This window comes from Leucopleurus acutus (assembly GCF_964270905.1).
Source record: "Leucopleurus acutus genome assembly, chromosome: 3".
NCBI classification, from domain to species: domain Eukaryota; kingdom Metazoa; phylum Chordata; class Mammalia; order Artiodactyla; family Delphinidae; genus Leucopleurus; species Leucopleurus acutus.
Window position 1 is genome coordinate 7,220,211 of NC_139145.1, and position 27,651 is coordinate 7,247,861.

The 27,651-nt window shown below is 55.0% G+C and overlaps 1 protein-coding gene across 1 annotated transcript; it reads left to right on the forward strand.

Moving 5' to 3' along the window:
• PDE4A (phosphodiesterase 4A) lies at positions 1-27,514 on the forward strand. Its single transcript, XM_082837146.1, has 15 exons — positions 1-355; positions 13,171-13,362; positions 14,294-14,330; positions 14,451-14,521; positions 15,323-15,372; positions 15,552-15,664; positions 19,139-19,232; positions 20,787-21,010; positions 22,079-22,177; positions 22,274-22,438; positions 22,994-23,093; positions 23,220-23,374; positions 23,608-23,730; positions 24,195-24,377; positions 26,433-27,514. The coding sequence occupies exons 1-15, from the start codon at positions 114-116 to the stop codon at positions 27,111-27,113; spliced, it is 2,529 nt and encodes an 842-aa protein (XP_082693272.1). The 5' UTR covers positions 1-113; the 3' UTR covers positions 27,114-27,514.
• The last annotated feature ends 137 nt before the right edge of the window (positions 27,515-27,651 follow it).

The window sequence follows — 27,651 nt, forward strand, 5'->3', positions numbered from 1 at the left end:
CGGGTAGGGCGGCCGGCCTGTGTGGGCCGCGCGGGGCGGGCGGCGCTGTTCCCCAGCGCCCGCCGAGGCTGGGCCGCCCTGCGGCCCCCCCACCCGCGCCCCGCGCCGAAGTCATGGCGCGGCCGCGCGGCCTGGGCCGCATACCCGAACTGCAGCTGGAGGCCTTCCCGGCGGCGGCAGCGGCGGCCACCGAGGACGAGGCGTTCCTGCCCGAGCCCCCGGCCCCGCGCGCGCCCCGCCGCCCACGTTCGCCACCTTCCTCGCCTGTCTTCTTTGCCAGCCCGTCCCCAACTTTCCACAGGCGCCTTCGGCTTCTCCGCGGCTTTCAGGATTTCGGTCGCCAGGCGTGGGCCGGGTAAGTACGCGCTGGTGGCTGTGGGTTCGAGTCCCCCCTGGCCATCAGGCGCGCGCCAGGGTCTGGGGTTCGTAGCTGGCTCTGTCAGCCTCACTTTTTTTCTTCCGTCACAGGGCAGCGATAAAAATCAAGTCTGCTCGCCAGGGTTGCTGTGGAGACATCTGATAAGGCATGCAGTAGGCGCTCAATAAACGCTATGTTCCTCCCACTTCCTGTGCAGACCTGAAGCTGCGGTCAGGCTTTGGGGGAGTGAAGCCAACCTGCCATCCAGGGTGATGTGGGGACGTGTGTTCAGTTGTGTTATCCTTAGTCCACAGGCCTGTGAAATGGGGCCAGCGCTGCCCTCTGGGGGTTGCCTTGCCAGGAGGCACTGGAATGTTACCGCGTGCACCGAGCAAGGAGGGCAAATGGAAGTTCCCTTCCTGGCCAGACCCGGGGTGGGCCGCGGCGGCGGGCAGCTTGGGGGTGAGGAGCCTGGAGGCCACATCCGGTCTGGCTTTCCAGTGTCCGTTTATCTTGGAAACGGAGGTTGGCGGCCCGGAGGTAGGCACGGGCTGGCTTCGGGGGCTTCTCCGGAACCCGGAGAGGTCCTCTGGTTGCCCTTCTCCTCGATACTCTCCGCGTGCACTTGTTTAGAACCTGAGTCCGGAGACACAGGCTGAGAGAGGGCGCTGCAGGGACAGTACGCGGGCCCGCGTCCGGATTTGGGGACGAGATCGGGGAGGGAAGAGATAAGGAGGAGGGGTCGAGGCCCCTGGGAGGCCCGCGTGGGGTCGGGAAGAGTGTGTGTGTGGGGAAATCAGTGCCTGTCTCCGGTTTCTCTCGGTGTCGCTGTCTTGACCTCTGCCTCTCCTGTCTCTGTTACGCCGCCCCCACGCCCCCAACTCCACCTCCCCCGCATCCATCATCCCTTCCCCGGGTTTTTGTCACCGGACCCCGCACTGCGCCCGCTGGCAAGTCGTTCCCCCACGCAGGACGCACGGCGTTCGGAGACCTCCAGGGGGCCCAGCTCGACGTCAGGGAAGGGGTGGAAAAGGCGGGGCCAGGGGAGGGCTCGGAACCTGGGAAACCGGAGCCCGGGGCACCCTCCGAGGCCCGGGGGAAGGGAGGCAGGCGGGAAGTATGCGCAGAGTTCCGCAGGGCCCCCGCAGGAGGAGGCAGGCGCGGAGCCCGCCCAGGCGCTGCGGACGGGGGTGGGGGGGGTGCCCGAACGCCCGGGGCCGTCCCTGGGGGCGGGGGGTCACCGGGAGGGCGGGTGTGGAGGCGGCGCCGGCGGCGGCTGCAGACACCTAGGGCCTGGAGAGCAGTGCGCGCCACACCACCGTGCAGCCGTCCCCATGCGCGCCCCGACGGTGCTTGGCACTCATGCGCTCCAGTGCAGCACCCCGGGCCCGACCCCGGCCCCCTGCCCTGGCACTGCCCCCCGCGGGCCCTGAGTCCCTGGTCCACTTCTCCTTCAGCGACGAGGACACCTGTTGGTACCCTCCAGGCAGATTTGTCAGGTGGGTGGCCCCCGGCCAGTCCCCTCCTTTGCCACCGGAGGGCTCTGGCTGCTCTGTGTGTGTGTGTGTGTGTGTGTGTGTGTGTGTGTGTGTGTGTGTAGGGTGGGGGGGCAGTCTGCCTTGCGGGGAGTCCCCAATGTGGTTTACAGGGTCTGTCTGGTCTGGAGCCTCACCCCCTTCCCGGGCCCTAAACTGTCTGGATGCTGCTGAGGGCTTCCTGCAGGTGGTGCCCCCCAGAATGGGTGCTGGGTCCTGCCCCCTTCCTGCTTACCCAAGATGGGATCCCTTAACCCTCTTTGTGCCCCAAATCTGGGCTTCTGGCATTCACCGTAGCAGCAAATATGGGTGTCCTGCATCACCCAGGCTCCACTCCCGGGCTACTGGCCTCAAGCCACGTCCCTCCGGCCCTGCTCTGCTCAGTGCCTCCAGCCTTACCCTCCCTTCTTCCTTGCTGGGGCTGCCAGGATGAAAACCAAGCTGAGGTGGGGGTGGGGAGGAGGTTCCTGCTGGAACTCCTGGGGGGTATTTAGAATCAGCTGGACAGCGCTGAGGCAGAGAAGTGGTCTTTAGGTTCTCAGAATTTCTCAGGGTGCTCCAGCCTTGTACCTGCTCCCCTGCACCCACCGCTTCAGACACCCAGACATGCACATGCTCTCCCACATGGATACACGCACTCCACATATGCAGCTACACAGGACACAAACACAGACACACCCACACACAGGGTAATCGAGATCACCTGGTGTGTACTGTGCTAGGCATGGGTCTTCTGGCTGACGGGGCCAAAAAGAGAACCCCACAGGTGACCCATGGCCATGGTGACAAACACCACAGAAACCCTGGTCTCACACAGCCTCGCATACACTGCGCTGACCCCAGGTACACACTGTCACTGCAACGCACACCCAGGCCCGATTCCCACCTGCACATGGCCACACACAGGAGCTTTCAACCTCATACCCCCTGAGGAGTCAGGGCCCATGTGCAGCACACAGGTACCCTCTCCCAAGGTCATACAGACCACAGACACAGACATAGCTACACAGATACACACAGGCACCACCAACACCCAGACCCCGCTCACACACACACACATACAAATCCACACTATATGCACACAGGGGCTCCTGAGCGTGCACACGCACCCCGACTCACACACACACAGACCCTCCTTGCACACCCAGCCCCACAAACTGCCGTGTCACCTGGCACCATGCGCCCTCCTGGCAGACACACACCAGCGCCCGCCCCCAACCTCCGTGTGACCTTCACAAAGCAAATGCCAGGCCTTTCCATGAAGCCTGCTTGGCACCTCCTACAAGGCAGTCAGGTGGAGTGGGGCAGGGAGCCCAGGGAGATGCCAGGCCTGCCTGGGGGAGACAGACACCCAGTGATTTACTGGGCAGCCTTGTAGCCCGGCTGCCCTGGTTCAAATCCTGGCTTTACCACTAGCCAAGTTACTCATCCTGTTTGTGCCTCAGTTTCTTTCTCTGGAAAATGGGGCATTAGTACACATCCAGGCATAGCAGAGTGCCTAGCATGTGACATTCAGTAGCAGCTGGCTACTTTCATTGTCATGATCTTTACCAACTGGGATGTGTCCCCTTTCCTGGCCACCCCCACTCCCCTGCTTGTTTCTTTCCCATCGGCCCCTGCAGCAGAACTCTCTGAAGCCTGGATCTGCCCCTAGGCTGCACAGTCCTGCAGAGGCCCAATCTGATGCTCTGGGAGCCCAGGTGGGCAGGCCTCGGGGCCCCAGAGGGGTGGAGGCAGGTAGCAGCTTCAACTGAGAATGCCATCAAGTGGTCAGCCTGTCCAAAGGGGAGCCTTGGGCAAGTCGTTTCCTTTGTGATGAAGTGTCTGGGTGTGTGGCTGTGATGTCAGGGCCTGTTGGCTGCCCTTGACTCTGATTTGTGGCTTCAGGTCCCACTGGGACAGTGCTGGAACAGCCTCCAGCCTGACTTTGGCCACGCTGAGCCGTGGCAGGTCAGGGAGGGGTGAGTTCCCACAGCTCTGGGGTTTGGTTCTGAGGGGTAGCTGAGACCCCCCCCCCCCCACACACACATACACAAACACACACACTCAGGCTGCAGTTCAACAGGCCCGATTCTCCTCTGCCCTTCCACAGCCCAGGGGACATTCACTCCTGGAAGCACAAACAGCAGGGCCCCAGGGAGCCTCCTCTTCCCATCCCGGCCTCTGGGCTCCTGCTTACGTGAGCTGAGTCCCCTGGGGCTGCAGGATCTGCCCGCAAGGCTAGTCGGGCGCCCTCTGGACTTGGGTCTCACCTTCCCCCAACGAACTGTGGCTTCAGGTCCTGGGGCGGGGTTGAGGTCCTCAGTATGGAACTATGTTCCTCTCCCCTCCACAGGGGCACTCAGCAGAGCCAAAACGCCCAGGCTGGGCCTTGGGAGACAGGACATGGTTCGCAGGCAGCAAGGCCACCAACCCCTCGCTGCCTCTCTGCACCTCCGCCTCCTCGTTGACCCAGGACGTTAACAGAACCCAACTCACAGAGTTAGTGGGAGACCTCATTGGGTTCATGTGTACAAAGCACTTGGATAGTGCTAGGCACACGGCAGATACTGAATAAATATTATTATTACTATAAGCTTAAAGGATCTAACCTGGCACCCAGTACACAGCAGGTGCTTAATAAATGGGCATTATCATCAAAGGCCCAAGCTCATGATCTAAGAGTATTTTCATTCCTGAGCGTGGTTTTTTTTTTTTTTTTTTTTTGTCTGCATTTGGTCCTCGTTGCTGCGTGCGGGCTGTCTCTCTAGTTGCAGCGAGTGGGGGCTACTCTTCGTTGCAGTGCAGGGGCTTCTCACTGCGCTTCTCTTGTTATGGAGCACAAGCTCTAGGCGCGCAGGCTCAGTAGTTGTGGCGCACGGGCTTAGTTGCTCCATGGCATGTGGTATCTTCGCGGACTGGGGCTCGAACCCGTGTTCCCTGCATTGGCAGGCGGATTCTTAACCACTGCGCCACCAGGGAAGTCCCTAAGGGTTTTGTGGTTTTTTTTAATTTACTTAAAAAAATTAACATAAAGTAAAATTCACCTTGTTTTTGGCTGTGCTGTGCAGCTTGTGGGATCTTAGTTCTGCGACCAGGGATCGAACCAGGGCCCTGGCAGCGTAAGCGCAGAGTCCTAACCACTGGACTGCCAGGGAATTCCCAAAATTCAGCCTTTTTAGTATATATTGCATAAGGGTTTTTTTTTAATTGTGTAAAATATGCATAATAAAATTTACCATTTTAACTTGAGTGTACAATTCAGTCATTAAGTACAACCACATTGTTGTGCAACCATCACCACCATCCATTTCCAGGATTTTTTCATCTTCCTAAGCTGAAACTCTGTCCCCATTAAACACTAACTCCCCATTCCCACTCCCTCAGCCCCTGGCACCCACCATTCTACTTTCTGTTTCTATGAATTTGACTCCTCTAGGGACCTCATGTACGTGGAATTGTACAATATTTGTCCTTTTGTGTCTGGCGTATTTCATTTAGCGTAATGTTTTCAAGGTTCATTCATGTTGAAACATGCGTCAGAATTTCCTTTCTTTTTAAGGCTGAGTAATATTTCATTGTATATATACCACTTTTTCATTATTCACCCATTAATGGGCATTTGAGTTGTTTCTGCCTTTTGGCAGTTGTAAATAATGCTGCTAGGAACATTGGTGTACAAGTATCTGTTGGAGTCCTGCCATTCAATTCCTTGGGGTGTACATACTGAGGAGTTAGCTTTGCTGGATCACGTGGTAATTCTGTACTTAAGTTTTTGAGGAGCTGCCAAACTCTGTTCCGCACTGGCTTCACCATTTTGTATTCCCACCAGCAGCGCACAAGTATTCTGATTCCTCCACGTGCTCCTCAACACTTGTTATTTTCCTTTTTTTTTTTTTTTTTTAATAATAGCTATCCTGATGGGTATGCAGTGGTATCTCATTGGGATTTCTTTTTTTTTTTTTTTTTTTTTTTGGCGGTACGCGGGCCTCTCACTGTTGTGACCTCTTCCGTTGCGGAGCACAGGCTCCGGACGCGCAGGCTCAGCGGCCATGGCTCACGGGCCCAGCTGCTCCGCGGCATGTGGGACCTTCCCGGACCGGAGCACGAACCCGTGTCCCCTGCATCGGCAGGCGGACTCTTAATCACTGCGCCACGAGGGAAGCCCCGGGATTTCTTTTTATATAAGTTTATTTATATTTGGCTGCGTTGGGTCTTCGTTGCTGCACGCGGGCTTTCTCTAGTTGTGGTGATCGGGGGCTACTCTTCATTGCAGTGCATGGGCTTCTCATTGTGGTGGCTTCTCTTATTGTGCAGCATGGGTTCTAGGTGTGTAGGCTTCAGTAGTTATGGCATGCGGGCTCACTAGTTGTGGCTCGCGGGCTCTAGAGCGCAGGCTCAGTAGTTGTAGCACACGGGCTTAGTTGCTCCGTGGCATGTGGGATCTTCCCGGACCAGGGATCGAACCCGTGTCCCCTGCACTGGCAGGCGGATTCTTAACCACTGCGCCATCAGGGAAGTCCCTCTCATTGGGGTTTTGATTTGCATTTCCCTAATGGCCAGTGGTGTTGAGCATCTTCTCATGTTTATTGTCCATCTGTATATCTTCTGTGAAGAAATGTTTATTTAAGTGCTTTTCCCACCTTTTTTTTTTTTTTTGCCACGCACGTGGCTTGTGGGATCTTAGTTCCGCAACGAGGGATCAAACCCAGGCCCTCAGCAGTGAGAGCACGGAGTTCTAACCACTGGGCCACCAGGGAATTCCCTCCCACTTTTTTTTTTTTTTTTTTTTTGCGGTGCGCGGGCCTCTCACTGCTGTGGCCTCTCCCGCTGCGGAGCACAGGCTCCGGACGCGCAGGCCCAGCGGCCATGGCTCACGGGCCCAGCCGCCCCGCGGCACGTGGGATCCTCCCGGACCGGGGCACGAACCCGTGTCCCCTGCATCGGCAGGCGGACTCTCAACCACTGCGCCACCAGGGAAGCCCCCCTCCCACTTTTTAACTGGGTTGTTTGTTTTGTTGTTGTTGTTGAGTTTTAGGAGTTCTTTATATAGTCTAGAACATTAATCCCTTGTCAAATATGAGATTTGCAAAAACATTCTCCCGGGACTTCCCTGGTGGTCCAGTGGTTAAGACTCCCCGCTTCCACTGTAGGGTGCGCAGGTTCAATCCCTGGTCGGGGAACTAAGATCCTGCCTGCCCCGTGGTGCGGGCAAAAACAAGCAAACAAACAAACAAAAAAACTATTAAAAAAAATGTTCTCCTGGGGCTTTCCTGGTGGCGCAGTGGTTGAGAGTCCGCCTGCCGATGCAGGGGACACGGGTTCGTGCCCCAGTCCGGGAAGAGCCCACATGCCGTGGAGCGGCTGGGCCCGTGAGCCATGGCCGCTGAGCCTGCGCGTCCGGAGCCTGTGCTCCGCAACGGGAGAGGCCACAACAGTGAGAGGCCCGCATACCGCAAAAAAAAAGAAATGTTCTCCCATTCTGTGGATTACCTTTTCACTCCCTGAATAGTGTCTTTTTATTTTTTTAAATTTATTTTTATTTATTCTTTCTTTCTTTTTTTTTTTTTTGGCTGCGTTGGGTCTTCATTGCTGCGCTCCAGCTTTCTCTAGTTGCGGTGAACAGGGGCTACTCTTCGTTGCAGCACAAGGGCTTCTCATTGCGGTGGCTTCTCTTGTTGCGGAACTCGGGCTCTAGGTGTGCGGGCTTCAGTAGTTGTGGCACGCGGGCTCAGTAGTTGTGGTGCACGGGCTTAGTTGCTCCAAGGCATGTGGGATCTTCCCAGACCAGGGCTCGAACCCGTGTCCCCTGTATTGGCAGGTGGATTCTTAACCACTGCATCACCCGGGAAGTCCTGAACATTGTTGCAATTTTGATAGGGATGGCATTGAATCTGTAGATTGCTTTGAGTAGTATGGACATCTTGACATTATTAAGTCTTCCAGTCCATGAATATGGTATGTCTTTCCATTTATTTGTGTTTTTAATTTCTTTCAGCAACATTTTGTAGTTTTCAGTATACAGAGGTTTTGCCTCCTTGGTTAAGTTTATTCATAAGTATCTTAATCATTCTGATGCTATGGTAAGTGGAATTGTTTTCATAATATCCTTTTTAGTTTGTTCATTGTTAAGGGCATAGAAAAGCAACTGACTTTTGTGTGTTGATTTGATATCCTGCAACTTGGCTAAATTCATTTATTAGTTGTATGAGGTTTTTTTTTTTGTGTGTGTGGTATGTGGGCCTCTCACTGTTGTGGCCTCTCCCGTTGCGGAGCACAGACTCCAGACGCGCAGGCTCAACAGCCATGGCTCACGGGCCCAGCCGCGCTGCGGCATGTGGGATCTTCCCAGACCGGGGCACGAACCCGTGTCCCCTGCATCGGCAGGCAGACTCTCAACCACTGTGCCACCAGGGAAGCCCCAGTTGTATGAGTTTTGACACATGTAATCCCCACCACTGGCTTCTTTCTCTTAGCAAAATTCATTTGAGAGTCACCCAAGTTATTTTGTGTTTGAGTAGTTAAAAAGGAAACTGTTTCTTTCTACTTTTGCAGAAAACTTCTGACACAAAATGTGTTTGGTTTTTTCCCCACACCAACCCATTCTCCAATACTCTATGGACATTAACTGGGTGAACTACAGTTTAATTCAATTCTGACACTAACTGGAGTTCGTGCAGATCCCACAGGTTAAGGGCTTAGTCCCACAAGACCTCCCCCACTTCAGATGTCAGTCTCAAATCCAGGTTGTCACCTGTGCTTTTGGGCGACCAGCTATAAATCAGAGGTACCTACAACCCCCTCCTCTGGTTCGATAATTTGCTAGAACGGTTCACAGAACTCAGGAAACCAGTTTACTTACTAGATTGCTGGGGGGGGGGGGGGGGTTGGTATTTTTTAATTTTTAAAAATTTATTTTTTGTATTCCCCTCCTGGTTTATTTTATTTTATTTATTTATTTTTTTTGCGGCATGCGGGCCTCTCGCTGTCGTGGCCTCTCCCGTTGTGGAGCACAGCTCCGGATGCACAGGCTCAGTGGCCATGGCTCACGGGCCCAGGCGCTCCGCAACATGTGGGATCTTCCTGGACCGGGGCACGAACCTGTTTCCCCTGCATCGGCAGGCGGACTCTCAACCACCGCGCCACCAGGGAAGCCCCTCCTGGTTTATTTTAAAAGATACAACTCAGGAACAGCCAGATGGAAGCGATACATAGAAAAAGGAATTGGGGGAGGGACTTGGAGCTTCCCCAGGTGTGCCACCTTCCCAGCACCTTGATATGTTCAGCAACCCAGCAGCTCTCCAAACCGTGTCATTCAGGGATTTTGATGGTGGCTTCATTATGTAGCCACGATTGACTAAACCATTGGCCATTCCACTGGTGATTAACTCAACCTCCAGTCCTGGTCCCTGAACTGGTCCAGCCTCTCTAATCACATGGTTGGCTCTCCTGGCAACCAGCCCCCATCCGGAGGCTGTCCAGGAGTCCCTAGCAGTCAGTCATCTCGTTAGCTTACAAAAAGATACCTATTACTGTGGAGATTTCCAGGGTTTTAGGAACTGTGTGCCAGGAAACCAAGGCTGAGGCCAAATATATATATTTATTCTTTCACAGTACTTATGGTCCCCGACTTATGACAGTTCGACTTATGATTTTTCAACTTCATAATGATGTGAAAGCAATACGCATGCAGTAGAAACCGTACCTCAAATTTTGATATTTTCCTGGGTTAGTAACATGTGGTCTGATTCTCTCTTGTGGTCCTGGGCAGCGGCAGCAAAAGCCGCAGCTCCCAGCCAGCCACGCGATCGTGAGGGTAAACAATTGATACACTTACAACCGTTCTAGACCCGTACAACCACTCTGTTTTTCAGCTTCAGTACAGTACTCCATAAATTACATGAGCTATTCGGCACTTTATTATAAAATACACTTTGTGTTAGATTATTTTGCCCAACCGTAGGCTAATGTAAGTGCTCTGAGCACGTTTCAGGTAGGCTAGGCTACACTGTGATGTAGGTAGTTTAGGTGTCTTAAATGTGTTTTCAGCTATCGATATTTTCAATTTATGGTGGGTTTATCAGGACATAACCCTGTCACAAGTCAAGGAAGAGCTGTAGTTCATGTTTGTGTTTTTGAAATTGCTGAATAGTATTCCATGCCATGGCTCTGCTACCGTTTATCCATTCACCCGTTGACGCACACTTGATTTGCTTGTTTCTAGTTTTTGGTGACTATGAACAGAACTGCTCTAAACATCAGTCAGCAGGTTTTTGAGTAGAAGTATGTTTTTATTTCTCTTGGGTAAATATATAGGAGTGGATTTGTTGGCTTGTACAATAAGCGTGTGTTTAATTTCATAAGAAACTGACCAACTGTCTTCCAGAGGGGCTGTACCACTTTGCATTCCCATCCGCAATGAATGGGAGTTCCAGTTGCTCTGAATCCTTATCATCACTTGATATCGTTTTCAGTTTTCATTTGTTTAGCATGCTAGTAGGTGTGAAGTGATAGTCCATGGTTTTAATTTGCATTTCCCTAAGGAGGAGTGATGTTTCCTGTGCTGATTTGCCATCTGTATATCTTCTTTGGTGAACTGACCATACTTTTGCTCATTTTTTCACTGAGTTATTTGTCCTCTTCTTATTGAGTTTTCAGAGTTCATCATGTACGCTGGCCACAAGTCCTTTGTCAGATATTTTCTCCCAGTCTATAGCTTGTCTTTTTATTCTCTTGACAGTGTCTTTTGCAGAGCAGTTTTCAATGTTTTTAAAACGTTTTTTGAAGTTTGTCTTTAAAAGAAGTTGGAATTTTTGACTATTTAAAATTTCTGGTTTCTTTACTAAAATTGGAACATCTGGTTGGTCAGGGTCCCCAGCTCCACTCTGCTTTTTATGTTGGCCGCCTGACCCCTGGAAACATTTGCTCTAAGGGGAGGACTGTGCTCTGATGCGGGTCAAGTCGGCAGAGGGCAGCAGTTAACATTTTGGTCTAAGGAATCACAAGACTTTGGTTTGAATTCTGACCCCACCACGACCTTGCTGTGTGATGCAGAGCCAATCATTCTCCTCTCTGAACCTTAGTTTCTTCATCTGTAAAATGGAGGCAATGAAGTCCTTCCCCATTCCCTCACCCCAGGACTGGCCCGGAAGAAAGGCCCAATATATGGAAATTGATATCACTGTCCTGGCCTAGGAGATTTCAGATTTATTTCTTGGCAGAGGGAACATTCAAATAAAATCTTAGGCTGACATTCAGTAGTAGGACCAGAAAGGGAGGGAGGGTTCTATTTCTTCCCCCTACCCCCTTGTACCCACCAGAGCATTGCCTGAAGTCGGCTGACCAGTCTACTAACCCCCTGACTTTAAGAGTAACAGACCAGAGGAGGCAGTGACCTTCTTGAAGTCACACAGCATGTCACAGGCACACAGCTCCCCACTCTCATCCTCAAATCTTCATACTGATTGCCTTGCTGAGTTCACTACCCAGGTGGCATAGATGAGGCTGATAGACTTACAGTTGCCAGTGTTTTCTGAGCTCTTTGTTAGGCACCATTCTGAGCGTTTTGCCTGTGTTGACACTGGTCACCTGGATGGCCTGAGGCAGATGGTGGTTGTCCCAATTTTGTAGATGAGGAAACTGAAATTTCATCTTTCCCTCAAGTTACATAGCCGGGAAGTGGCACAGCCAGCTTTTCCCTGACTCATCCTGAGGGTCTGTCTTGCCAGTGCCACCAGGCTGTGTCCTGTCTCTGTCATCTGTCTGTATTTCTGCTCAAGCCACACCAGTTTCCTTGCTGGTCCTCCAACAAAAACCGAATCCTGCCAGTGGGCGTTTGCACTTGCTGTTTCCTCACCCTGGAGTACTTTCTCCTACCTCCTGACCTGTGGCCTACACCTTCTCATCTTTCAGGACCTGCTCCTGAAAGATATCCTGCAGATATCACTTCCTCAGAGAGGCCCGTCTCAACCATATCAGCTAAAATCACCTCTCCAGTCACCCACCTCATTTTTCTTTTTTCTGCGGTCCACGGGCCTCTCACTGCTGTGGCCTCTCCCGCTGCGGAGCACAGGCTCCGGACGCGCAGGCTCAGCGGCCATGGCTCACGGGCCCAGCCGCTCCGCGGCATGTGGGATCCTCCCGGACCGGGGCACGAACCCGTGTCCCCTGCATCGGCAGGCGGACTCTCAACCACTGCGCCACCAGGGAAGCCCTACCCACCTCATTTTAATTCTCTGCATGGCAGTCCGTATATTCATTCATTCACTCATACATCGATTCATGCGATTGACATCTCTTGGGCATCCACTGCGTGTCAGGCCATGTTCTTGGCCTAAAGTATACAGTAGTGAACAAAGCAGACAAAAGTCCTTGCCCTGCAGAGCTTAGTTCTAGAAGGGAAGGCAAACAGTGAAGAGTAAAATATAGAATGTGTCAGGTAAGTAGTATTTATTTTAAGGAAGGGAAATGTGAAATATAAGGTCAGGGGTTGACATTTTAGATGGGTTGGTCAGGAGAGGCCTTCCTGAGGAGGCAACATTTGAGAAGGAGCCTGAAGGACGTGAAGGAGGTGCCAATGGAGATCTGGGCAAAGGGATGTTCAAAGGCCCTGAGGCAGGAATGTATCTGGAATGTTAAGGAACAGTAAGGCGGCCATTATGGCTGGAGCAGAGTACGTGAGGGGTTGACTGGGAGGTCGTGGGGAGTGTCTGTGGGCACAGCAAGGACTTTGGCTTTTGCTTTGAGTGAGCTGGGAGCCGTAGAAGGTTCTGAGAAGAGGAGCGATGTGACCTGACTCAGGTGTTCAGAGGCTCCCTCTGGCCGCTGTAGGAGAGCAGACTGAGGGGCAAAGATGGGAGCTGGGGACCAGGGCAGAGGCGAATGTACTGGTCCAGGCAAGTGTTAAGGTGGGGCCGGCCGAGGAAGGGGTGCAAAGCGGACAGATTCTGAACAAATTTGGTTGATTTGAGGTGCAAAGGAAAAAACAGAGCCAAGGAAGACCCCACGACTTTTGGGGTGTGCGTTGCTGCTAGGTTAACCTTTTGATAGTCTAGCCCTCCCCGTGTCATCTCTGTGAGGGCAGATCATGGTCTGTCTTGGTCCCTGCTGTGTCTCCAGCTCCTGCAACAGGACCTGGCCCACAAAGGCGCTCAGTCACTGATCTCTGTCATTTCCTGTCTCCCATCTCTTTTGGGGTACCTGTCTCTCTGCCAGGAATTTCCCTGGTCCCCGTATTCCTCTTGACCCCCCCAATGCCATCTCAGCCCCCCGACCCCTCTTCCTGCCCGCCCCTTGCAGCTTGGAGGCGGAGAATGGGCCGACGCCATCGCCAGGCCGCAGCCCCCTGGACTCGCAGGCGAGCCCGGGACTCGTGCTACACGCTGGGGCGGCCACCAGCCAGCGCCGAGAATCCTTTCTTTACCGCTCAGACAGCGACTATGACATGTCACCCAAGACCATGTCCCGGAACTCGTCGGTCACCAGCGAGGCGTGAGCACCCCCGATCCCTACCCGACAGCTCTTCCAGGCCTGGCCCCAGCACAAGCTGCCCTTCCCAGCAAGGAGGGGGCCACTGCCCAAGTCCCCGTCCACCTGCACACCTGTCCTCCCTAGTGAAAAGTAAACAGCACCCTTATCCCCTGTCGAGGGCTCAGTCCCTCTGTAGCATGTCCACCCAGCGGCGTATGAGCGCCCACCCTATCTCTGCCCCCTGCCCAGCCGTGCTGAACCCCTCCCTCAGGCCCAGCCCAGACTCAAGTCCATATAGTCCCCGCCTACCCAACCTGCCCAAGCCCACTCCTACCCCTTGGTTTTTGGGGACCTGGCCCACCTCATCCCGTCTCTCCAGCAAGAAGGGAGCCAGCCCCTCCTGGCCACCACTTGCTTCCAGTGTGTCCACCTTGGCTGACCCCCTCTTCCTCCCCCACCCCGGGCTTCCCAAAGCCAGGCCCCCTTATCATGACCACCTGTGGAGGTGTGAGCACTCCTGATCTCTTCAGCCCCCTTCCCTCTCATCCAGTCCTCCAGCCCTGCCCCTACCCATCGAGGCATCCATCTCACCTCCCCGCGGCTCCTTCCGGCCCTCCGCCCCCTCCCCGCCGCTGGTCTCCCCAAGCCCAGCCCCTATGGTGTGTTCATCGCCCTCCTTTTGTCTCTGCGCCCACCTCCCCCCCGCCCCACCCACACCCCTGAGCCCTTCTCCCTGCCCGGCCCCCCGCAGCATGGCCACCCTTGTGAGGTGTAAGTGTCCTCCCCCCACCGACCCACAGAGCCCCCTTCCTGCCCACCAGCCTCCCTGGGCCCAGCCCCCCCCAGAGTGACCCTCCCCAAGAGACTTGCTTCCCTGCATCCCAGCCCCTCTCCACCCCGGGCCCTTGGGGGTCCCACTGTGAGGACCCCTGACCTGCCCCTGTCCTTGTAGGCATGCAGAGGACCTCATCGTGACACCGTTCGCCCAGGTAAGACCCCTCCCCTAAGGAGGGAGGGGCTCTAACCTTACACCACACTCGGGGACAGGGGCCCAGCCCCCACTGCCCCTCTGGGTGGACCACTTTCCTCACTGTGGCTCCCCAACTCAGGTGCTGGCCAGTCTCCGGAGCGTTCGCAGCAACTTCTCCCTCCTGACCAATGTGCCCATTCCCAGCAACAAGTAAGTGGAGGTTGGGCCCCAATGCCCCATGAACATGAGGCTCAGCACACCTGGGTTCAACTCTCTGTGCTGCTGTGTGACCTCAGGCAGGCACTTGACCTTTCTGAGCCTCTGTTCAAGTGACAGCTCCCTCTGAGCCAGTAAATCATTGTGATTTGAATGCCTAAGACGCAGAAACTTTTATAAATAAAGACGGAGGGGTCTGGACAGAGTTCTTAGGTGGCCAGCCACCCCAGCCTCTGGGCCACTCCTAGCCCTGATGCCAACTTGCTGGGCAAATAGCATCCTCTGGTGCCTCTGTTTCCTCTCCATAATATGGGAATTTCATAGTGTCTCCATTAGAGAGCTGCTATGAGGAGTTCAGAAGGTGATATATAGAAAGTGCTTGAATATTGCTCAGCACATAGTAAGTGCTCACTAAATAGAAGTAGTTGTTATTATTTGGGGGCAGAGGTGTGGCTGAGAGCTGCTGGTCCCTCTGGGAGTGGGGGGCAGAGCCATCCTCATGTTCAAGGAGCTGGGGGGAGGGATGGTCAGGGAAGCAGGGACTTTGGAGACACAGGACCTGACCCTACCAGCCGTGTAGTCTTGAGGAAGTCAGTTCACCTCCTGGAGCGTCAGTTTCCTCATCTGTAAAATGGGTTCTTGTGGGGCTCTGTGAGAGGCTGCGGGCAGAGTACATGGCAGCATGCCTGGGACACAGAGAGGGCTCAGAAAAAGGAAAATCAGCACTCTTCATGGACAGGGGGAAGCAGAGATGGGGGAGGACCAGGCTGTTGTTGGAGCCCCATTTCTTTGCAGGCGGTCCCCGCTGGGTGGCCCAACCCCCGTCTGCAAGGCCATGCTATCAGGTAACTAAGCCCCGGGGGATGGGAAAGACCCCTCTTGCTGCCCCAGTGGGGGATCCCTCACCCGGGGAGGCTGTCTCATCCCCCTCTCCCTGCACCCTCCTCACCTGGTGGGCCCCCATCACCTCTGGGGGTCTGCATGTGGACCCTCTCAGTCACTGCCTTGGCTGCTCCTTCTCCAGAAGAGACGTGTCAGCAGTTGGCCCGGGAGACGCTGGAGGAGCTCGACTGGTGTCTGGAGCAGCTGGAGACCATGCAGACCTACCGCTCTGTTAGCGAGATGGCATCCCACAAGGTGCGCAAGGCCTGTGGGGTGGGGCCGACTGCTGGGGTGGGGTTAACTGTGGGGCGTGGCTGGTGGGCGGGGTCAGCCTGTGGCTAGAGCCTATGGGGTGGGATCAATCCCTGGGCGGACTTTGTAGCGCCTATAGATTCTGACTTCTCCCAGGGCTGGGGGGCCCTGGGGTGTATGTGTGTGCGTGTTTGTGTGTGTGTGTGTGTGTGTGTGTCCGTAGGTGACCATCTCTCCTGGGGGGTGGGTTGTATGTTTGTACGGTTTATGAATGTGTATCTGTGGCTATGGGTCTATGTGGCTGTTGATTTGTTGGCTACTTATTTGCAGCGTGGGAAGGTGTGTTCCAATAGGATCCGGCAGGAGTGGCATGCACGTGTGTATCTGTGGAGTGTGTATGGGTGTGCAGAGCTGATTACGTGGGGCTGTAAGTGTGGGGGGCTGTGGCAGAGGGGTGTGTATGTCTAGAGGTGTGAGTTGGTCCAGATGTGAATCTGAGTGTATATCTCCATGTGTTTGTAACTGTGTGTGTGTGTGTGTGTGTGTGTGCACGCTTGCAGGGCTGTGGGAGAGGGTGCAAGGCTTCCATGCATAGCTGTGCAGACTGTGCACTGCACAACTCCCGGGGACACCATTCAGAAAGCAGGCAATGTGAATGACACTTCCTGGAGTTGTGCAGCATGGTAGCAGCCCTTGTGGGAGGATGCCTATCAGGAAATGAATGTGCAGGTAGAGGTGTCTGTGTTGGGGGGTGCATACACCCATGGGTGGAGGTTTGTCTGGGAACATGTGAGTCTGAGGGCGCTTGTGTCCCTGAGGGTGTGTTGAGCATCCGAGAATGTGACTGTGTCTCTGAATGTAGGTCTGTGGGTGTATTTCTACGATGGGGTGTGTGCGTGTGTATCTGTGGGTGTGAGTGTGAGTATCTCCTTATGGATTTGTCAGGGCACATATGTGTCTAAGGACACATGGGTATTTGTGTTTGTTTACAAGTGTGTCTGTGGGTGTGTTGAGTGTGTCTGTAAGTGTGTCCAGTATCTGGGTGTTTATCCCTTAGTGTGTGTCTCCACATCTGAGTGTGAGTCTGCGTTCTTGGAAGGGGTGTGTCTGAAGGCATTTGTATTTCTGTGAGGTCAACTATATACCTATAAATGTGTTGAACAACAGAGTTGTGACTCTGTGTGTGTGTGTGTGTGTGTGTGTGTGTGTGTGTGTGTATGTGTGTGTGGTCAGCAAAGGACGGAGAGCATTTGGGTGTTGGAGTGTATTCAAGTGCATGAGTGTGTCAGGTGTCTGGCTGTATTGGTGTGGAAGGTGTGTCTGAGTGTGGGTGTGTCTGTGTGGAGCATGTGGGTGTGTGTCTGTCTCTGGGTGTGTCCACGGAGGGGGCACGTCCTCTCCAGGGTGTGCGTGCCTCCCTGCCTCTCCCCAGCAGCCCCAGCTGGGTCCTGCCTGAGGCCCGTGGGCTCCAATGCCCCTTTAACGCCCCCCCCACCTCCAGCACCACCTGACATCGAGTGCAGCCTGCCAGTGCTGCAGTGAGCACGCACACGCACACACACAGGCGAACACACGGAGCCCAGAGCCTCCGAAGCCTCCTCCCGGGACCCTTACCCTGCCACCCCCCCATGGGCAGGGGTCCCTGGCCGCCTCCAGCCGCTGCCGCGCGAGTGCCCATCGGGGCCAGGGGCTGGCGGACCATGTAACCGGGTCTGCTGCCGGGAGCGCGGAGGGGAAGGGAGCCCCCAGCCCTGCTGGGCCGGCCCGGGCCCCTCCGCGGCTCCCCCTTCCACTGCCCACCTGCCCAGCACCCTGCCCCCCCGCCCCCCGCACAGTAGCTGCTAATCCCGGGACTCCCCAAGCCCAGCCTCTGTGTGCGGCAGCCCTGAGCAGGGCTAAGACTCCAAGATGCCCTTGGTGGATTTCTTCTGCGAGACCTGCTCCAAGCCATGGCTGGTGGGCTGGTGGGACCAGGTAGGGGAACTCGGGGTGGAGGATGGGCAGGAGCCCCGGCTCTGGTCCTCCCACCTCAGACCCTCCAGCCCCCGGTCTAGGCTTGTGTGTGCGGCTGTGCACGTGTGCGGCCTGGACGTGAAGCCTTGTGACTGGGTCTCTCTGTGTGTGGCCCAGGGCTGGGCGTGGATGGCGGGTGGCTGGGGGTGTGAGTCTTTCTCTGGGTGTGACTGCCAGTGCACACACGTGTGTGTCTGCAGTGGTGGGGGGCTGCCTGACTATATGCTTGTTTGCCTGGGTCAGGGACCAGGGGGTGGCCCTGGCTGAAGTCACGTGGCTCTGATTGTGGTGTTGTGTTTGGGGCCATGTTTATGAGCCCAGAGCGGCGTGATTTTCTGGGGCATGTGACCCCGAGTGTCAGTGACTGCCTTATTGTGTATGCTCCTTGGTTTGTGTGTCTGGGGCTGTGTAGAACTGTGTAATATGGGAGTCTGTGTGCGGTTGTGTGACTTTGTGGGTCCATCGTGTGTGTGTGTGTGTGTGTGTGTGTGTGTGTGTGACTCTCTATGTGTGCCCAGGCCTCTGGCAGCAGTGGGAGGAGGGAGCGCTCGTCCTGATGTGGGCCATGCGGGCTCACCCTTCCTGCTGAATGTCCCTCTTACCTCTTTGGACAGAGTCTGCTCCTGCTTTGGGGGTGCTTTGGTGGAGCTTGGGGGCGGGGAGCCGATGCCCTTTCTCCTCACGCACAATGTCACAGCAGATGCTTGTGTGAAGTGCTATGGGGGGACCAGCCTGGTTCTGGGTATACTCCGTCCACCTGTGCATCTGTCCACCACTCTGAGGTTGGGGGAGAGGGGGCTATGATGGGAACCCCCTCCCCTGGGTGACTGAACTAGGGTTTCCTCAGCTCACTATTCTCCCTGCCCCGGTCAAACCTCTCCACCCAGAACTTCAGGACTACATTCCCTCCTCCCAAACCAGGCTGGGGGCTGGGGGCCGGGACCCTAGGGAGTGGGGTCCCTGTCTGGGAAGACCTGGGCCAGGGGTAGCTCTGGGAAGGCAGGGGTTAAAGGGCCCGCCGGCTGCCCCCCCTTCCCCCAGCTCAGCAGCTGGTTGGAGGGGGAGTTGCTAAGGAGACTCCCATCACCATGGTGACGGGATTCTCCTGACACCCCATTGGCTCCCTGTTAGGTAGGAGCCCCTCCCTTCCACAGGTGCCCCTCTGGCTGCTCCTTGGGGGGGAGAAGGAGGGAGTATGGTGAGAGGAGCCCCGCCTCCTCAGACAGGGAGGGGTATGCTGAGTCCTGACTCCCCAAGCCTGGGTACCCCCATCCAGAGCTGGGAGGAGAGGAAGGACTGACCCCTCCCCTCCAGCAGCCTGCTGAGGAATCTGTTGGCTGAGCAGAGAAGTGAGAGGGACTCAGGGGTTCTTCAGAAGTTTCTTGAGAGGGCCTGGCCTCACCCCCCCACACCCACACCTGCCATGACCCCATCATTCCTTCCTTCTTGCCTCCTTCACCTTAGTTCAAGAGGATGCTAAACCGTGAACTCACACACCTGTCAGAGATGAGCAGGTCAGGAAACCAGGTCTCTGAGTACATCTCCACCACATTCCTAGGTGAGTGAAGGGTGGCACTTGTGTGTGGGTGGGTGTGTGGGGGGAGGCATTGCATAACTGGACTGCAGGGGGCCACCGCAGACCCTGGGTCCTGTTGCCCACATTTGCCCAGGGAACCCTGACTCAACTCCCCAAAGGTCAAAGTCACCACGCTCAAGAGCTACTATATCGCGATGCCCCCAAATTTAGTGCCCCCAACTTCTATAGAACACCCACATTTAGAAATCTCTCCAAGCTGCAAAGCTCCTCCAAACTCAGGGGAACCCCACTGGAACTCTTAAACTCAAGACCCCAAGAAACTCCCAAACTCAAATAGAATTCCTAAACTTTAAAATGCCTCCAGGCTGAAAAGTCTCCCAAAATTCACTAGAATCTCCAAACTTGGATTTCAGCCCCCCCAAATTCAGAAGACCCCTCAATCTCAAGAGAGGTGCCTGAACTCACTAGGGTTCTCAAACTTAAGGGAAACCCTGCCCTTAAGAGCCCATAAAAAACCCCTAAACCTTTGCACCAAGCTGAAGAGTCTCCCAAATTCAGTAGAACCCCCAAAGTTGGTATGACCCCCTAAATTCAGTAGACCCCCGCAAACTTTAGATACCCAAATTTAATAGGATTCTCCCACTTAAGAACCTGTAAGCGATTCCCCAAACTTAGGAGAATTTCCTAACTCAGTGGAACCCTGAAGACAGTAGAATACCCCAAATTCATTGGAACCCTCAAGCTCATGGGGATCTCCAACTCATCCTAATCTCATCCTGAACCCAAGAGACCTAGCTGAGGATATCCCCCACAAACTCAGGATAATTTCACCCTCAGAATTTATTCCCAAAGGTCCCCGAATTCAGGGTACCCCCCACCAATCTGGAAAGAAGGTTTCAGAGTTTCAAACACTCCCGCCAATGGGGGTGTGGTGTGCCTGAGATCCAGCCAATAAGAGCACGGCATGCAAATGAGCCTTCTTAGGCCCTGTCATTGACTGGCGGTCCCCAGGTCACAATGGGTGGCCCTGGCTGGGCTCTGGAAACCCTAAAGAGCTCAGGAAAGGGGCTTCTGGGGCTGGTCCCCAGAAAGCCTGGTGTCTAGGGGGTGGGGGTGGGGGTCAATGGAGCCAGAGACCACCCTTCCCTCTCGCCTCCCAGAGCCGTCCGCCTCCACCCGCCCTCTGGGTCACCATGGGGGTGTCTTCCCTGCCTGCTGGAGAAGGTTCCCTGCCTATCCCAAGCAGGCGGTGGCTCTCTCTAGCATCCCCACCCTGCTTCCTGACTCCCCACACCACCCCCATGCCAAACTTGGTGATTGGACTGGGGCTACCCCATAGCTCCAGGCTGGCCCCAGGGTCCCCACTCCAGCCCACCACCTCCCAGAAGAGTTCCTACCTCCTCTCTGGTTTCCAGTCCCTAAGTAACCAACAGCATGACACCCAGAATAGGTCTGCCCTCCTGAGTGAGACTTCCCAGGGCTTGAGGGGTTGGTGGCGGGGGGGGGGCGGTCTGAGAGCCAGATGAGGGAGCCTCTGTGAGGTTCTCATGCTGGCTTCTTCTCTATCTTCTGCAGACAAGCAGAATGAAGTGGAGATCCCATCACCCGCAATGAAGGATCGAGAAAAACAGCAAGTCCCACGGCAGAGACCTTCCCAGCAGCCTCCGCCCCCTGGGCCACAGTTCCAGCCCATGTCTCAGATCACCGGGGTGAAGAAGGTGGTGCATAGCAGCAGCCTGAACGATTCCAGCATCCCCCGCTTTGGGGTGAACACTGATCAAGAGGAACTCCTGGCCCAAGTGGGTGGGGCCTCGGGGGGGGGGCTGGGCTGGAGAGGGGCAGGGTTCTCCTGGGGCCCAAAGAAGGACTGGGCTTTGGATCAGCCTGAGATGAGGATTCGGGTGTACCTGCTTTATGAGACTCTCAGGAGAGAGGGAGTGGTCTCAGCTGGTGTCCACAGGGGGCTCTGGAATATGAACAACAGCACTGAGTGGAGCCCACCTTGAGGCAAGTGTGCTGACATTTTATACCCTTGTGTCAGTCATTGGCTGGGGGCTGTCCCCAGGGTGGATGGCATCACCCCCTCCACATAGCTCCTGTGAGGGAAGAGCAGATTTTTGACAAGGGGCAGCTGTGAGTCTTTGTAAGCAACAGCCCCATCAGCTGGGTGATGGGTGCATTGAGACCAGTGAAGGGAATCTGGGCAGAACCCAAACAGCATCCACTACAGACCAGACCTGGATTCGCCTCCTGGCTTTTCCATGAAATCTTAAGCCAAGGGGCTCCCACAATGATTTGTACAGTGCACTTGATGCAAGCTCAGTGGCTCTCTCAGCTGACATTTATTGTAACCCTCTGCGTGCCAGTACTGGCCAGGGCTCTATTCAGTCATTCAGTGTTTATTGAGCACCTACTATGTGCTGGTGCTGTTCTGAATTCTGGGGAGACATGGAACATTAGCCCATGTTCCTTTCCTCTCAGCGCTCAAGAGCAGTTTAACTGAGGCTGAGCTGTGCTTTGGGGTCAGCCACGCTGGGTTCACATCCTAGCTTTGCCAGTTGTGAGATGCAAGGTCTCGGGTAAGTCACGTCGCTGCTCTGAGTTTTGGTTCCGTCACCTGCCATGTGAAATCAAGCGCTTAGTGCAGTGCTTGGTGGATAATACACACTCAGTAGACTCTGGGGCTGCTTTTGTTATTTTCTGGCCCAGTAGGACCTGGGCAGTAAATTCTATACTGCTGAGCATGCCACCTACTGGGTGAGCAATAATGGTGCCACTATTCAGACCAGGGTTCTGAACTCCTAGAAAAGAGTCTAGAGGGCCCTGGGCCTTGGGGGCTCCTGACCTCTGGCCTCCATCTCCACCAGGAATTGGAAAATCTGAACAAGTGGGGCCTGAACATCTTTTGCGTGTCGGATTATGCGGGGGGCCGTTCCCTCAGCTGCATCATGTACACGATATTCCAGGTAGGGCTGGCTGAGTGGGGCTGGATGCAAGGGAGGGGGCGGGGCGGGGAGCAGAGGGCCGGTGTGGGGGTCACCGCCCCCTACTCTTGCCCTCAGGAGCGGGACCTGCTGAAGAAGTTCCGCATCCCGGTGGACACGATGGTTACATACATGCTGACCCTGGAGGACCACTACCACCCCGATGTGGCCTACCACAACAGCCTGCACGCGGCTGACGTGCTGCAGTCCACCCACGTGCTGCTGGCCACACCTGCACTGGATGTGAGCATCGCCTGGCCCCCGTGTCTCCCCAGCTGCCCCCCACACTCTCCATCTCCAATCTTCTGTTTATCTCTCTGACCCTGAGTCTCTGACGTCCATCTCTCTCTGACCCCGTTCCTCTCTCTCCTGACTCCCCATCTTTCTTTTTTTTTTTTATAAATTTATTTATTTATATTTGGCTGCGTTGGGTCTTCGTCGCTGCGTGCCGGCTTTCTCTAGTTGCGGCGAGCGGGGGCTACCCCCTTCGTTGCGGTGCGCAGGCTTCTCATTGCGGTGGCTTCTCTTGTTGTGGAGCACGAGCTCTAGGCGTGCGGGCTTCAGTAGTTGTGGCTTGCGGGCTCTAGAGAGCAGGCTCAGTAGTTGTGGCGCAAGGGCTTAGTGGCATATGGCATCTTCCCGGACCAGGGATCAAACCCACGTCTCCTGCATTGGCAGGCGGATTCTTAACCGCTGCGCCACCAGGGAAGCCCTCCCCATCTTTCTTGACTCCCCATCTCTCTCTTACCCTGTCTCTCTGACTCCCCATCTTTCAAACCCATCTCCCTCTGCCCCCAGGCCGTATTCACGGACCTGGAGATTCTCGCCGCCCTCTTCGCAGCTTCCATCCATGATGTGGACCACCCTGGGGTCTCCAACCAGTTCCTCATCAACACCAGTAAGTGGCCCGCCACGGGGGCGGGGCCTGCTGGGCTGGAGGCGGGCCTGCGGTGCCCCTCCCAGCGGGGGGCGCCCTGGGTGGGTCCTCCCCTCTCCTGACTGCCCGACCCTGCCTGGGCTACAGATTCTGAACTGGCGCTCATGTACAATGACGAGTCGGTGCTGGAGAATCACCACCTGGCCGTGGGCTTCAAGCTGCTGCAGGAAGACAACTGCGACATTTTCCAGAACCTCAGCAAGCGCCAGCGGCAAAGCCTGCGCAAGATGGTCATCGACATGGTGGGCGGGGCGAGGGGCGGGGACAGAGCGGGAAAGGTCACCTTTGGAGCAAAGGGGCATTGGGGAGGGCCAGGTCTGAGTCTGGGACAGAAAGGCCCCTAGTGGGGGAGGCGTCCTTTGGGAGTGGGTCGTGGCGGCTGATTGTGCGGAGTGAAAACTTAAGAGGCCCTGCCCAGGTCAGTACAGCGGGCAGCCAGGCTTCGATGGCCCCTGTGACAACTTCTTGCCCACAGGTGCTGGCCACGGACATGTCCAAGCACATGACCCTCCTGGCTGACCTGAAGACCATGGTGGAGACCAAGAAAGTGACCAGCTCGGGGGTCCTCTTGCTGGATAACTATGCCGACCGCATCCAGGTGCCCCCCTCCCCACACCGTATAGGGAGATTGGACCCTCCCCTCCCCCGTTAGGTCTGGGTTGCTGCCCCTCCCTCTGCTCCAGCTCCCAGGTTGCCCATCTTCCTGTCTCTTTTTCTCTATTCCATCTAACCCTTTCCAACTCCCACCTCTCCATCCCATATCCCCCCATCTCCTCCAGTTCGCTCTTCCCTTTCCTCATCAACCCGTTTCCATGTCCCCCACACCCCTGTCTCCCCACCGCCTCTTTTCCCTTCCCTCCCTCTGCCCTTTGCTCATCAACCTCGTCTCATCTCTCCCCTTCTCTTCCCCACTCATCGACCCTCTTCCCTCACCTCTTCTACCTTTCTCCATCTCCCCGCTACCCATTCTCCCCTACTCTCCTTCCAAAGGGGAAGTAAGGAAGCCTGAGGCCTCAGACTAGGACGGGGACACGGCCTCTGAAGGTCCCCCACCCCATGCAGGTCCTACGGAACATGGTGCACTGTGCAGATCTCAGCAACCCCACCAAGCCGCTGGAGCTGTACCGCCAGTGGACCGACCGCATCATGGCCGAGTTCTTCCAGCAGGGCGACCGTGAACGCGAGCGTGGCATGGAGATCAGCCCCATGTGCGACAAGCACACGGCCTCGGTGGAGAAGTCTCAGGTACAGTCTCGGCACCACTGGAAGAGAGCAGGGCGGGCCTCCTCACCCCACACCGGCCTGGAGCTCCAAAGGCCCAAGAGGTCCTAACCTGCCCGTACGCAGTGTCAAGTTTGTCTTTGTCTGTTTTTTCCTTCTCTATCCTGATGGGAAATAGGCAACACTTTCTCCTCCACAAAACAATTGAACTGAGCCTCTGGACTCATAAGTTGTAGTTTTGCACCCAGACAGTTGTAACTCATTTGTAGCAACTGCTGTAACATCAGTAATAACACTTATCCGGCCCTTAATTACAGACTTCATGTCCTTTCAGCCTCTCGGTTTCCCTATAACCTGGCCACTCATTTTGTGCCTGAGTTTTGGTGGAGTTTGTTGTTGCTGTGTGGCCACGCCACGTGGCATGCGGGATCTTAGTTCCCTGACCAGGGATTGAACCCGTGCCCCCCTGCAGTGGAAGTGTGGAGTCTTAACCACTGGACCACCACGGAAGTCCCTTGGTGGATTTTGAAGTGAAGTTAAATGACTCGTCTCCATCACGTGCCTTTTTAATTTAACGAGAGGGACAGAAACACAGTCTCGTAAAAGACAACACTGAAGTGTGAATATGAGACTTTCTCACTCTCCCTGCTTCCAGCCTCCTCCCTGGTGAGGCCTCTTCCCGGTTCGGTGTGTATGCCCTTCCCATCCAGGGTTATGCAGCCTCAACACTGTTGGCATTTGGCGCTGGATCATTCTTTGTGGTGGGACCGTCCTGTGCACTGTAGGGTGTTGAGCAGCGTCCCTGGCCTCCACCCACTAGATGCCGGGAACGCCCTCCCCTTCCTGCGGTAACAACCAAAAATGTCTCCAAACACTTCCAAATGTTCCCAGGGCATGCACATAGCCCCAAACCCCTGATGAAACCCAGTTTTGCTTGTTTTATTATGTATTTATGTTCACAAGCAACTTAATAGCAATAGTTTGTGGGTTTAGCTTTTTTAAAAAATATAAACTGTATCAATATATACCTTTTTTTTGGTGGGGGGAGGCACTGCATGGCTTGCAGGATCTTAGTTCCCCGACCAGGGATTGAACCTGCGCCCTTGGCAGTGAAAGTGCAGAGTCCTAACCACTGGACCGCCAGGGAATCCCAATGTATACCTATTTTTATACAGCTTGCCTTTTCTTTCCAAAAATGACTTGGAGATCTGTCCACATTATTACACATAGATTAAGCTTATCCTTTTTCACTACTGTATAGTATTCCCACAGAGACAGATGGATAATGGTTTGTGTAGTGAGTGCTCTGTGGGTGGACATACAAGTGTTTAGTAGTTAGGAATTCATAGTGACTCAAACAGGATAAAGCTTTATTGGTTTGTTTTTTTTTCTCTTATGTAAGGAAAGTCTGGAGAAAGGGAATTTGGCTCTCTCTGGCTCCACATAGTTGGCAGGCACCCCAGAACTTTCCGTGTTTCTCTTCTGTCATGCGAAGCTTGGGGCTTCTCCCCTCAGAGATGTCTCTTGTGGTCACAGATGCTCTTGAAGCTCCAACCATTCCTCCCTGGAATGTCGGGGAACTAAGATCCCACATGCTGCATGGTGTGGCCAAAAAAAATAATAATAACTTAAAACAAATAAACTAATGCCCAACTGATGTATATATGGAGGTGTTTCCAGTTTTTGTTTGCATCTCATAACGTGGTTTTTTTCTTTTTTTCTTACTTGTGCAAGAGTTTTTCCAGGGTGGCTCTGGAGAAGCAAGATTGCTGGGTCCAAGGGTATCAACATCTTTTATTTTTTGCCACGCCATGCAGCATGCGGGATCTTTGGGACTTCCCTGGCGGCCCAGTGGTTGGGTCTTCACCTTCCAATGCGGGGGTTGGTGTGGGTTCGATCCCTGGTCGGGGAGCTAGGATCCCACATGCCTCGTGGCCAAGGAACCAAGACATAGAACAGAGGCAATATTGTAACACATTCAATAAAGACTTAAAAAAAATTTTGTATTAGATCCCGCAGCATGGCGGTGCAATCTGCACCAGCAGATCCCTGGTTTATTCGTCCTTCTCCCTCCCTCAGGTGGGTTTCATCGACTACATTGTGCACCCGCTGTGGGAGACGTGGGCCGACTTGGTTCACCCAGATGCCCAAGACATCCTGGACACTTTGGAGGACAACCGGGACTGGTACTACAGCGCCATTCGGCAGAGCCCATCGCCACCACCCGAGGAGGAGCCCGGGGGACCAGGCCACCCCCCTCCACCGGATAAGTTCCAGTTTGAGCTGACGCTGGAGGAGGAAGAAGAGGAGGAGGTGTCCACTGCCCCAGGTGCAACTGAAGTGCAGGAATTGTCCACCGCCCAGGACGTGTTCCCAGCTGAGGAACCGTTGGAGGTCGATGGCCAGGACCAGTCTACGGAGGTGGAGGTAGAGGAAATGTACTTGACACAGCAAGCAGACTCAGCAGATAGTGTGGCTGAGGGTCAGGACGCGTCCACGCCCCCAGGTGCATCTGTAGGCTGCAGCAGCCCCCCTGCCCTGTCTCCCGAGAGCCTCCCTCTGCCTGTCTTGAGGACCCCGCCCCCTCCAGAGGAGGACCCGGGCCTTCTGGGCCTCCCCTCCACGGCGGCCGAGGTGGGGGCCCAAAAAGAGGATCAGGCTGCCAAAAGGGCGTGCTGCGCCTGCACAGGAACATCGGGCGAGGATCCATCCACACTCCCAGCTCCTGGAGGGTGGGGGGCAGCTGGAGGCCCTACCTGAGCCTCAGCCTCTACACCCCGTCGGCCTCCCTGCCTCCCGCCACCACCATCACCCCCCCACCTCCTCCACTGCCTCAAAGACTCTTGGGCCTCCTGAGAAAAAAGAAAACAGAAAAGTGGGGTTTTTTCTCTTTTCTTTTTTTCCCCTTTCCCCCCACCCCCTCCCATGGGGCCTCTTTTTGGAGGTGGGGGCTGGGGAACAAGGGGCTGAGGTCCCCGAAGGGATTTTATTTTTGGAATTTTAATTGTTACATTTTTAGAAAAAAAAAACAAAAAAAAAACCAAAAAAGCCCAGGATGAAACACAGCAACTGTAGATGCTCCTGTACCCAGCTCCCCTCGGCCAGCTCCACCCCCCTCCTCCGACCCACCCCCCGCTTCCCCCTCCCACCCCCCCACCCCCCGCCCCAGGTTCCAGGCTCAGTCTTCCGGCCTCTTCGGGCTCTTCACCTGGTGTGGGGTCTCCCTCCAGACTTTTCTTCTGAATTGGGGAGGGTCTCTAGAACCCAGCCAGGAATAGCCATTCTGGGTGGGGCCTCT